General features: G+C 38.0%; 1 protein-coding gene across 1 annotated transcript; it reads right to left on the reverse strand.

The window, feature by feature from the left end:
* Window positions 1-3223: 3223 nt before the first annotated feature.
* tdh (L-threonine dehydrogenase) lies at window positions 3224-10567 on the reverse strand. Its single transcript, XM_066676852.1, has 9 exons — window positions 10445-10567; window positions 7730-7929; window positions 7464-7506; window positions 7247-7317; window positions 6558-6707; window positions 6008-6180; window positions 5806-5896; window positions 5018-5287; window positions 3224-4917 (listed from the first exon to the last, which is right to left on the reverse strand). The coding sequence occupies exons 2-9, from the start codon at window positions 7917-7919 to the stop codon at window positions 4778-4780; spliced, it is 1128 nt and encodes a 375-aa protein (XP_066532949.1). The 5' UTR covers window positions 7920-7929; window positions 10445-10567; the 3' UTR covers window positions 3224-4777.
* Window positions 10568-13108: the final 2541 nt, after the last annotated feature.

Raw genomic sequence — 13108 nt, forward strand, 5'->3', positions numbered from 1 at the left:
GAGCAACTTACATCACAATGATTCAAATGATACTCTAGCTACTTTTATTTGCATTAGAATATACACGTATTTATGCCTTCTACAGTAAAGTTACACTTTTGGAGACCCTTTTTTTTTCTTAATGGGAACGTTACAATATTGAACATGCTTTGTACCTGAGGTCAACTGATAAAATGTCTTCTGAGTATTAATTCTTGTCTAAAATGTTATATAAAACGGCATTTCCAGCCATGTTTATATGAGTTGCCAAGGAAGGTTACTCAACCTTCTCACAGTATCAAACCAGCATGCCGATAACAGCAGCAGAGCTGTGTGTTTTGGCATTTGCCGAACAAGTCACCAGACGTTTATACAATTATTATAGTACTGCATGCCTTGACATGTAATCCACACAACTCAGTGCATCACAGGAGGGCTTGTGTTCTCAGAATCTGCTATTGGTCAGATCATACAATGAGACCTTGCGTAACATGTTCAACCAGGAAGCAGAGGAGAAAATGGATATTCTGGCACTTGGTTTCAATCCCAGCATTACCTCCATGATTCTGGCTGATACTCAAAACACACACTGGCTGACCTGTGGTGAGGCTATTTCAAATCTCCCGGACAGTTCCAGGAAACCCTATGCGATTCCTCGAATCACTGGGAATCACGTCTATAAGCAAGCAATCTATACAAGGAAATCTCACAAAAGGCCCTGAAAGAAGGGTGGGGATTTAAATCAAGGTTATGTAAGAGCTTCCAATGGCATAAAAAATGCAGTGCAAAGAAAAGTTGATAAACAGTAGCACAGCAATGCTAAAGGTTTAAGAATATTTTGACTGCTTACTTACACATTGCAGAAAAAGAATAGCAAAGCTATTGAGCCAGTTTAGGGAAATATCAGATTAGAGTCAAATAAAATGCTGCATTGTGTGAGAATTGTAAGCAGTAATAACACCAAGATGCATTACAAGACCCAAGCTATAAAATGACATTTTGGTTTTGTAAATAATTTTTTTAATTAATAATTATAGCCTCTTTCTGCATGTCCCTTTGCTTTCCATATGCACATATGGAATACTGCATATAATACCATATTGGATACTTTTAATTAACCTTGTCAAATAATAGTTTTGTCCTCATAACCCTTTTAAGGTTGCTACAAGGTTGTGCAAGGTTCTACATTTTTTTCCCAAAATAGACACACTGAGGTCAAACAGAGCTCCTCTTATAGTCAAGCAGAGCTGATCAGAGTTTATGAGGCCTGACTGTATGCGCATCCGTGTCTCATTAAGGAAACTGTCTTAAGTGATTTGAAGCTCCTTTCAAAAACAGATTCATTGCTTCCCTTTGCGTGAACTCTGAATCGTTTTGCATCATAGTTTCCTCTGGGTCATGGAGAACCACATATTCTGATATACATGAATGCTTCATTACCTACCATATCTTCATAAGGCATTTAATCTGATTTAAGTTTGAATATCTTGCATTAATTTTAAGAACCTTAAAACATCTTACACAGGACAGTTTAAGGTATGCAGCCATGGGCTAATAATTAGAGAAGTGGGCTTGGGGCTGGGAGGTTGCTGGTTCAATTTCCATGACTGGCAGTAGAGCTGGGGTGGTGGGAGTGAAGGAACAGTGCTATCCTCCTGACTCAGTCCACAGCTAAGCACCCAACTGCTCTTGGCATGTGTTCACTGCCACAGCTGGGTTAAATGGGAACACAGTATGTTTTAAATGGTTCAGTAGTTTTAGCCAAAGTTGCTCCTTCTGTGTGCTAATCTGGACTCACTTTCCGGATTCTGCCAGTTGCATTCTGCTCGGCACATCTGTGTATCATTTTGTACTAGATCTGGTACTGGTCTGACGTCAACAACTGCCTCCTCCTACACTTATATGCCAAAATAGCAGACTTGTGATTGGTCCTCAAACATTTTTATGCAGTAGTAGGTAGTTCTTGGCCATGTTAAGTGACGATAGGTACAAGACTCAGCTTAGTGAGTCAGGCGATTCAAAAATAATGATTCAGTGACAAATAATTGCACATTTGCATTTAAAAAGAAAGTGACAAAAATATACATAATTATTGGAGTTAGCATCTACATCTGTTCTTCTAATGGCATGTTCTTTTAAATGTTCATATTAAGTCTTGTGTTAAAGGTTTTGTTTGAACTCTGAATCAAAAGATTATAATCAAAATGAGAGATTAATAAGTAAATCATCATAAGTTGATTAATGATACTATTTTCCACCACGATATGTCTCTTTTGTATTTTTTTGTTGATTATGTATTTACTGAAGATTGCATCTCCATGAGAACAAAATAATATATACACAGACGTGTTTCTTGCTAATCACCAATTGGATAAAACCCTGGATTTCTTTCATTTGTGGAAGTCCAGCATTTCTAAACACCTCTCATGATCTCATGTATAACTAGTAAACATCACACTGATCCCCACATTTAGAAACACTGAACACAAACAAGTCCATTTGCGTTGACTGATCACAAGCTCATGTGTTAATTTGAGGTAGGGTTTCGTTTGGCTGGGATCATTTGACAGTAAAAGTTGTCCCAGGCTGAAATGTCTCTCATGTTATACATGCCTCAGATGTTCTCTCCAAGCTGTGCCAAAGTGGCCTCACTGTCAAGCAAGTGGATGCTGACAGCTCCTTTCTTCCAATTCAAATTACTCACAACATAAGGCCAGTGGAAGAGTAATCATGACTCCTGACATGGCTTTGATAGAAACACATTATGTAATAAAGCAAGAGAGTTGAGAGATGTTATTATTTTACATTGTGAAAGTCAGCCTGCACATAACCTATCCTCATTACAGCATTAAATATAAGTTAATAAAAAGTAGATACTTACATAGCTAACATGGGAATGTTATCACAAGACTTGGTTGGGAGGAGGAGGGTAAATTAATCTTCGCTTGTACAATGATAAAAGGACATGTCTTTACATTCACATACTGTGCATTATGTAACCTTTGGAGTATGTACAGTCTACAGAAGAACCCAAATGTTCATACTCTTGAAAAACAATGGCACTGAGTTTACTTAGAAAAGCATAGGAAACGTATGGCCATTTCCAGTAGCTAAGGTGTGTGCTGAAATGGCAAATAAAATATAACTCAATGACTCACTTTTAACAAAAAAACAAGAGATTTTTTAATATAAAGTTAAACAAATGACGGATTTGCTCTCCAGCTTTCACGATTAGTCATTGTTGGCTAAGAAAACATCAGTTTTTCTTTTTTTCTATCTATTCTTATGTGTTCAGAAATTGACATAAAATTTGCTTGTGAAGCATCATTAATGATCTCATAAGTGCTTTAACATAAATATTTGAAATACAAATATTAATCATTTAAAAGCATGAAAGTGTTTATAGTAAATAATAGGGGCAATGGTGACATGCTTTATGTAAATATCTGACAAGGCTGGTCTTAAAACAGAACACAATGCCACACGAATAAAGTAAGTAAAAATATATATATATATTCATTGTCATTATTGTTTGTAAATTCATACATCAAAGAGCCAATTGGAAACTTTGGATTTTACAAGTGTAATAACATATCCTATCATTATAATAAACAGACAAGTCTTTAAAACCATAAAATAAGCCATTTAAGATATGGATAAGTTCTTTATATACCTGCTCTATATACATTGTATTATTACTGTAGAAAATGACCTATTTTCCTTCTTACAGTATAGCAGAAGCATAACTGCTACTGATGCACCTTTATTATTCTTAAATATAAGTCAAAAACTATGTAAATGACAAAAACTAGAACATTATTAATTCAGTATATTAATAAAATCCAGACAAAACCATTTTTATTCCAGCATACTTGAAAAAGAGGCTTTATTTTGTTTTCAGTAAAATGTGTTGCTAAGCAAAGAAAATGCTCAAACATTTTTAAATAAAAGGTATGTTTTAATATAAGATGTGTTTTAAGAAAAAAAAAATAATTTAGGGAAGTTCATTACTTTAAATAGACATGTTGCTATAAGAAAATGTGGATATCATTTACTTGTTAGCAAACTAATATTGCGCATAAGAAGAAAAGCAGTTAAAAGAAAAATGACAGTGACACTTATCACAATGACTCCTGCTTCCCTTCAGTCACACCCTTTTAGTTCCACACAGCAGGCCTCAGCCATTTTCTGTTTCATTTCCTTAAAGGAATTTTAAGGAACAAGGTTTTCAGCTTCTGATAGTGGAATCTGAGCATTGTTTTATTTTCTTAAATGCCAGTAATGATTTATATATCATATGGCTTTGGAAATAAGTAAAGTTATAGTTTAAAGTTTGAAAAGAAAAATAGAGCTCTTTGGAAGTAGTGTTTAAGGGTGTATGGTTTCTTAGCACTCAAAAATATACAGCTGCCATTCCTTTAAATGATACACCTGTTTGGTTTGTTGATCCTAGAGAATTCAGGCTTAATTGGTTCATATACAGAACACTAAACACAGAAGGCTCCCAGGGGGCCCACGCCCATCCCCTGAGCTGTAGATCACTGATACAGTAGACTGCCTAAATACGAACAACTCTCCCTTCCCACGGAAGAGAAGGGATAGCAGACCTTAATCATATGACCAAAGAATGTCACATTTTTTTTCAGGCAGCATGCGCTAGCCAAGCCAGGGTTTTTCCAAATGGCACAGTAGAGACAGAGAGGGCAAATGACTATTTACAGATCTTGGGTCTCCCATCTCTAAAGCAATCAGTCTTTAAACATATGAATGTACATGTTTCTGTTCTCCTGGTCTTGACTCAGTTGGCTTGGGCTACCCTTGACTCTGATCCAATAAAATTGAGCATAGTCTGAACCAACTCAGGCAGGTCATAGTCGTGCTTCCAGCCCCAGTCATTTCGGGCATTGCTGTCATCAAAGTTCATGGGCCAGCTCTCAGCTGTGGAAACAGATGTAAATGTGATCACATCATAAGGGTGAGAATTCAAGTATGTCTTTGTGATAAGAATAAAATACAGCGGCAGTGGCATGACCCTTACCTATGGCCTGTCGCACATGATCAATTTCATATGTCACCTCCAGTTCGGGGAGCTGTTTCCTGACCTCCTGTGCGAGTTCCTCAGGAGTGAAGCTCATGGCATTAATGTTGTACGTTCGCATAGATAGTGTCTCAGCTGGAGCTTCCATCACTTCAAGTGTGGCACGTAGACAGTCATCAATGTACATCATGGGCAATCTTGTGTCCGGCTTCAAGTTACACTCAAACTTGCCTGTCTTAACAGCATCATGGAAAATCTGCACGGCATAATCTACAGAGCAAAAGCAGACTCTGTGTCATTAACAGTTTCATGTAAAATATGTTTGCAAGCTGTAAAATGGAATTTTCTCTTTTCAAGGGTTAACGCAGGGCACTGAAATTGAGTTTGCCTGTATGGCTTCATGTTATCAGCACAGCTAAAAATAGTCGTGTGGTGTGTTGCGAGTAGCACGCAGCCTGGTATATGGTATGTCACAGTTATATAATTTCGTTACACATGTCCTAGCCATGAAATGAGAAGACACACATCACGATAGGTTTCTTACATTTGATGTACAATTCTCTGCAAACTCTTATCTGTATAATGTATAAAGTAAGCGATATACTAGCTGAAGTTAATAGAGGGATTATGATGGGAATAGAGGACTGGTTGGAGAATCAATACTCTGAAGAACTATACACTAAGCAGTTCAAAGTAAACAAACATGGTTCTTTTTAACATCATATACTCCTCAAGTACTCTTTAGGAACCTTCATTATTAAGACTGTAAGGGTATTTGAATACTGTACCTGTTGTGCCACCACCAGGCTGAGAGTCTGCAGAGATGATGCCAGGGTACCGCAGACAACGGAAATCAAGGCCGCAACGGTGATGATAGTACTGCAGATGAAAGTAATTGATAAGAGTTGTGAGATAGAGTGTGCGGTCATTGGTCATCAGTTACAGATATTGTAAGCTGAGGTTACACATGACAATATATGCAGAACTCACTTCTCCCATTAGCTCAGCATGGACTTTTGAGACCCCGTATATGGTCCGAGGTCTCTGCACACAGAGGTCCGGTGTAGGATTCCGGGGGGACGTGGGGCCAAAGGCACCAATGGTACTGGGCACAAAGAGGCGAAGGCCATGCTCTGCAGCAATGTCCAAGATGTTGTGAAGACCTAGGAACATAAAACAATTTTAAATAATGATACATTGTTTAAAACTACCCAAAAAAGTTGTTATTTGTGTGTGATCTATTACTACGTTAATATTTTTAGTGTTAAATAAATATATGAATGAAATCAATCCAGGAATAAACAACTACTGTTAAAACACATTCCATTATTGTTCGGCTACTAACATTAAGTCATGTAGTAACTATTGTAAATTATCTAATAACCACCATGACACGTATCTGAAAGTTATGTAATTATAAGTAAGAAAGTGTAGGCCCACTCACAAGCTCTTGGAGTTTAAGCATTCAATGCTATGTTAACTAATGTATGAGAATTAACGCTTATCAGCATAAAATGCTATCATTTGCATGCAGACGCACCAGTAATGTTGACAGCGCGTGCTAAGGCCACATTGGCTTCCCCCACAGCACTGAGAAGGGCACTGTAATGCACCAACCAGGTGATCCGATTATTGACAACAATTTCTCGTAGGTTCTTGTAATCCAAAATGTCAGAGTAGATAAAGGGACCTGTGTGAAAAATGAGAAAGAAAATAAGCTCATGAATTTGGTTAGTTTGGTCAAAGTAGAAAAGACAGGAAGGAGGATTTAAAGAAGGAATTAGGTATCAAGTAGCGACACATATACATCCTTGAAGTCTCATCAAGAAGCTTAACCTGCATAAGCCATGACAGATAACTGCAATAAATCAGAGTAATAAGATTACATTCTACTTAGCACATTCAGCTATTTAAAACCTTAGTGCTTCTAATATAATTTGATATCCGTGAAAACATGGACTTCATAAAAAGAGGATATTGGCTTGAGTGGCACATATTTTTCACAAAAATAAAAGCATTTTTGATCCTGTGTATGACAACATCACAAAATATTTACTTGTAAATTTTCAAATAAGAAATCAACAACTCCACACTTAGCATCAAGAACTGTGCAGACAACAAACACTTTTTATATGCACTGGCAAAGCAGTGAAAGTATGTTAAAGGCCCACAATTCCAAGACTGCATCTAAGGTTACATGAGTGAAACAGACAAAAAGATAGCACTTACCACTGTGAAAGACATGGCTGGGTGGTTTCCTGATATCTGAAAGGATCACATTGTTCTTTCCAAAACGCTTCCTGAGAATAGGAAAGACAACCCTCAAGTTAAAGCCCCTTTCAGGGAGTCAGAATCTCAAAGGAAAGGTGTGTTGCATATGGATCAGCTGGTACTCTTACAGCTGTTATATGTAAAGCAAATAGGTCTATCCTACTGATGTCCTCACCTCAACAGTTTAGCAAGGCCCACCCCTAGTTGCCCAAGGCCACCTGTGAGTTGAAAGAAAAATAGAGGATTCAAACACAATGAAGAATCACACTTGGCTATTTTAGGATTGCATAAATTTCAAGGAAGTTTTATACCCAGAGCAAAACAGACCATGCAGGCTTAAAGGCAAAGCAGTCGTATTGTGTCATAGAGACAGAGGGTGAACAACAGTTGACTGTAAGCCAGTGATATTTGGTAATAATGAATGGCAGATGTTCATTATACCTGTGATAAGGACTTTGGGGTGGTCTGTTTCAGAGAAGGACACTGAGTGAAAGCTGGCGTCAGAGCCAGGCGTCACTTGGCGAGGGGAAAAGCTAATATTGCGTACAGCCACTGCCATAGGCTGACAGCCACATCCAGGAGCCTGGAGGGCCTGCTTGGCCACTTTGCTCAAAGCTCTGAACACTGGCATCTTCAGTTACCTGTAAACAGAAATGAGAGTAAATGGAAAAACCCAATTTATTAAAGTGAAAATCCATGAAATTATGTGTTGTTCTGAGTGATGGCACATGAAATAGCCTTAACAGGGCATTCCTGAATTTACCTTAAAGATATGTCAATGCAGACAGACAAATAAATAATATAAGATGAGCATGAATTTCATACATGGGCAGAAGTAATTCAGTTTTGTTGTCTGCTACATTTTCTCAGTCAACTGTTCCAGTCTGATCTGTTAAATGTTTTAGCATGTTAAAACATTTTGCAAAATACCATTATAAATGACTGTAATGCAGAAGAGTTTTACAGGTATGCTACATTTACTTTCCCAGAGCTATTACAAACTGGTTTGACAAACTTTCAGCAATTGCACAGTATATCAGAGCAGTGAAATATGATTTCAAAGAATTATAGAACCCACAACCCTGTTGCAACAGGTAAAATTATTCTGCATATCAAGCAGTTGCCCCCACTCATCCCAACCTCCATCCTCGGAATGTGAACATGTGATTAAGTAGCACAAAGGCACATATAAAAGGAGAGGAAGGGCACAGGAGTGTCCCATATGATAGTCGTAGTGCCCTGGACAGTAAGAGAAATGTAGAGGAAGATTTGATGTACGTTTGAAGAGCGACTTTTTCCAGTACAACTTTTAGTAACCTTACTCGTTTGGATAGAACTTCAATTTAATAAGACTGAAAATACGGGACTCGAAATCTATACCCGTCATAAACTGCTATAACAGAAATAGATGGGTCCTCACTAATTCTGCAGGCTGAATGGCTTACGTTGCAGTTTGGTGGTGAAAGGGAGAGGGAGTGTAATCTGAGATTATTTATTCTGCCCTGCCTTCGCCGTAAACCAATCAACGCCCAGAAAGACCCCGCGCAAGACTGAGAACTGCGCCAGACCAGCGAAAGACACGAGTTGTCATGGCAACGACTTTCATATTCCTAGTAACGCTACAGTAACCTTTCAGAAGCACAACCACCCAGGGCCATACCCTTGATTTACATAATTTATTGTTACATCAGGAAAATAAAACAGACAGGGTTAAACAATCTGCCAAAATAAATTTTATGAATAAGGTAAAATTATATCAGCTCATCCAATATTCAGGTAGCGACATGGTAGAATTACCAGCCTACATCAACCGCCCCCAACAGAGCGACTTACTCCTTTTTATCGTTTTTTTTTTGGTCCTATAAAGGCTAACTATAACAAAAGTAAGGTGTGAGCAAAAGCAACGTTCTTTAACTCAAAAGAGGAGCTAAATGAGAAGGTCGAATAGCCTACCCATTAAAGCAGACATCTTGACATGTGGCGCTATATATTTTCTAAAAAATGTTATACACAAAGCATAATGTATCTGATCTAAAATCCTGTATTAGACGATAGGTCGACTTAAATACTTAACTACACAATATTCTTAGTAAATGCGGTTAAAAAAATTATTTTAACAATAATGGAGCACTGTTTTGCTGCTAGATAAAATCGTATTAAAATGTTCGGTAAGAAGCCATTTATAACAAGTTTTTCACCACAAGAACCAATGTGAAATTGGGCTTCCTTTTCGTGCTTCTGTTCTAAATTCGGTTCACGGCTCTATAGACAATCACATTTACTAAAGAACCCTTAAAATTACCCTTAAAAGAAAAAAAATGGTCTAGACGCAGTTAGGAAGAGTAAACAGGACTTTAAGACTTCATCACTGAGCCATTGTCAATGCTGAGAGTTGATGTGATTTGCACAATAGTGTGACCTACTATACATAGAAATGGTGCGGTCAAGTGGAGTACAAAAGGGATGGGGTGGGGGTTGAGCAAACCTCCCATTTCAAAAGATAAAACACCAGCCTTGCATCAACAACAGTATCCCTTCAGTCAGCGTGTACTTGGCTCACTACACAGAGACCCTATAGAGGACTTCCTGGAATCCTGACGCACAGACTGTTTTTTTTTTAAACCCTTGTTTAAGTTACACCCACCGCGCCACCTCACAGCCTAGCATTCATTCTCATGAATATACTGAACCTCCGCCTTTCCTTTAATACAGACACACACTGAGAATTACAATCTGAGCAGTTTCAACGAGAGCATCCACATGGGGAAATTTCAAGTGTTTCCTTTGTTTTCATGATAGCCTATATATTTCTGTTAGTGGATATAGCCTACAAATACAAGAAATATAATTTCCCTTGCATACAAACTGTTAACCGTTTTATAGGATATTATGAGTGTACATCACGTCGCAATGGGTTAGTCTAAATGTAACTGACAATTTTTCCCAATCCGAGCTAAGAGAAAACACAAGAAAGCAGTAAAGAATGAGCTGAAGAAGGAAGCTTCTCTCCGACAAATATGGAGACAGTAACCAAAATCCGGAAATTCTATCTGTCCACATCTCAAACAGCGCCAAATACAGTAGACCAAAAGCAATTACTTAATTACAAAGACACCGTACTGTTACAAATAAAAGAGTTAAACAGATATGACTTACCAATAAAAAAATAAGTCGATTGAATGAGATGTGACTCGCTGCGGTGCACGATGCTCACACGCTGCTCCTTTAACTGGGCTCTGAACCAATGACTGGATATCTCCTTCAACAATTGCATCAGCTTTTAGAGGAGGTTATATATCAGCTGCCAGCTGCTTTCAAGAGAAGCCGGTTCGCGCTCTGATTGGCCGAGAGGCGGAGGTGCGGTCTCCGGCCCTAGCCACGCCTCTTTGACGTCACCGAAAATGCACGCGTGCACATTACAGCTCCTCGCCAGAAACAGTCATGGCCTCTCGTGTGCCTCTCAGTCTGTCTTTCACACACAGACATACGTTCTTAGTGTAGACCATTCAGCTCAGCGTTCACACTCTCCAACACATCACTGCAGGCTGGATTTGAGGAAAACTAACTGATTTAAGCTGCTAATGTGCTGAAAAGGAAATCTACTTAAAAAAAACTCATGCTTTTTTAATGACAACAATTAAGTCATTAAGGGTGGAAATTTAAAGAGGTTTGATGAGAATTTCTCCATCCTAGAAAAGCTTGCAGAGTCAGTATTGTTTACTGTGGTGGTGGGAGGAGCCAGGCCACCTCTAATACAAAAACATCATTTACATTAAAACCTTTAGTCTGAATTAAATCAACAATTTACATCAAATAAATACAATAAATATTTAGAAAAACAGGTGCAATTTCCTTTTATTTGTTTGTTCGTTCATTCATTCATTCATTCATTCATTCTCTGTAACTGCTTATCTAGTTCAGGGTCACAGGGAGTCCAGAGCCTACCCTGAATCACTGGGCGTAAGGCAGGAACACACCAGGTCATTCACAGGGCAACACACACAATCTTACACCTACGGACACTTTTGAGTCGCCAATCCACCTACCACTGTATGTTTTTGGACTGTGTTATTTAATTATTTATTTATTGTTACTGCATTTACAAGGACAAGCAAAAAAACAAACATACATGCTTTTAATGAGGAGCCACCTCAACACCCTGGGAGTGCCTTGCATAAGCACAACTCAGGCTTTGAATGTTAAGGGAGGAGAAAACATTGTTCAAACCAGTGACTTTTCCAACCCTCTAAATTAACTGTTAACAGTAGTAATGTAATCATCAAAATATCAATATATATATATATATATATATATATATATCATACATTTGTGAGCTTCTGCATCCAACTGGGCAACTGAATCAGCTTTAACCCAGTGTTAAGTTATAGGTCATCACAAACCAACCCTCACCTAACCTTAACCCTATCTGTCAAAACAAATCATTCCAGAAAAAGTATAATAACTTGAATCGTGTAATGAATCTCTAATGCAGACTAATGCAAATTTCTAAAAACAGCCCAAAAAAAAACTTGTGTATGACCTTACGGTCTCTTTAGATTTCAGGATCAGGTTAGACGTAGCTTCCAAGCAGGGAAGTCCAGTATTGATAGGAATATATTAGGAAACTACCCCTTTGAGTAATCAGACCTGAAAAACAACCATTACTGTTAATGACCTCTAAAACAACAGGCTAGTACCACAGTCAAAGTGACACACATTTAGGCACACACAAGACGTGTTTGAGGGGTTACTATTGGTCACGTCCTCCCTGAGGCTGTAATAGTATAAAGGGAGGGGGTGTTTTCAACACGCTCAAATACATTGTGCTAGTTTAAATGTTTGCCTCCACTAAATAAAAGTACTCTTTTAACCATTTTATTTTTATGAGGGTCTTGGAATAACAAATACTATATAGGTGTGAGGTAAATGAGTACATCTGTTTAAAAGATTTGGCTGTGCAATCTCAAGTACATGGACGAGTAGTCAGACGCCCTGATGAGATAAACTTGTGCTACAGACAGCCATGTGGGACACGAAGCAACAGATTATGTGAAACGTGAGCACACGCACGACCCAAAATGGCTCCTCACACTGCTGGATCCCCTCCCCCCCAGGAAAAAACTTGAGAGCTTCTCTGTATAGGAAGAAGGAAACAGAAAAGTATACAACTGTCTGTGTGCTTTTGTAGGAACCAATATCCAATTAACTCTTAGGCCAATGCTTTATGCACATATTCAGTCATGAAATCTAATCATTATTGTTTCAATTTCAAGAAAAAAAAAATCACAAACATTTAAAAGAATATTACATAGAAGTAAAATAAAACTAAATAATTGCAATTTCAATAATATAATAATAAAATTTTCAATAGTGTGCCCATCCCTAGCTTCAATTACTGCTTCCATTCTTGCTGTTTTTACCCTATAAGTTGTTTCAGGAATATTTCTTCTATACCCATTCAAGATTTTAATCAAAATATACTTACAAAATTCTGAGGATGCTTCCTCACCATGTGCTGCTCTCCAGTCTATTTGTGCTTGGAATCAGTCTAATGTGATTAAGAAAGCCCAAGGTCTGTAAATTAATTAAAAAATATATAAAAAGTGTGTCTCCAGTATGCTAGGCTTTCTCTTTGCTCTTGGCCGAGAAAGGCATCTACAGGTTTTTAAGACAATGAAGAGAACTCCAAACAAAAGCACAACCCAAGATGAGGATATTACTCTATTTCTGCTCCATAGGTGGGAGACATTTTTCCACCTGAGGTGGAAATGTCACCAAATTTGAGAGATGGCTGCTTTACTGCAAAGTGACACGAAACTA

The sequence above is a fragment of the Hoplias malabaricus genome, chromosome 7, assembly GCF_029633855.1.
Source record: "Hoplias malabaricus isolate fHopMal1 chromosome 7, fHopMal1.hap1, whole genome shotgun sequence".
Taxonomy (NCBI): Eukaryota; Metazoa; Chordata; class Actinopteri; order Characiformes; family Erythrinidae; genus Hoplias; species Hoplias malabaricus.

What these genes read in the sequence shown, in the direction of transcription:
- tdh (XM_066676852.1), bottom strand. Translation starts at nt 7,919, where the DNA reads ATGCCAGTGTTCAGAGCTTTGAGCAAAGTGGCCAAGCAGGCCCTCCAG. An exon ending in ACGCGCTGTCAACATTACTG is followed by an intron (nt 6,181 to 6,557) that starts GTGCGTCTGCAT and finishes TTATGTTCCTAG; the next exon opens with GTCTTCACAACATCTTGGAC. An exon ending in TCATGTGCGACAGGCCATAG is followed by an intron (nt 4,918 to 5,017) that starts GTAAGGGTCATG and finishes CTGTTTCCACAG; the next exon opens with CTGAGAGCTGGCCCATGAAC.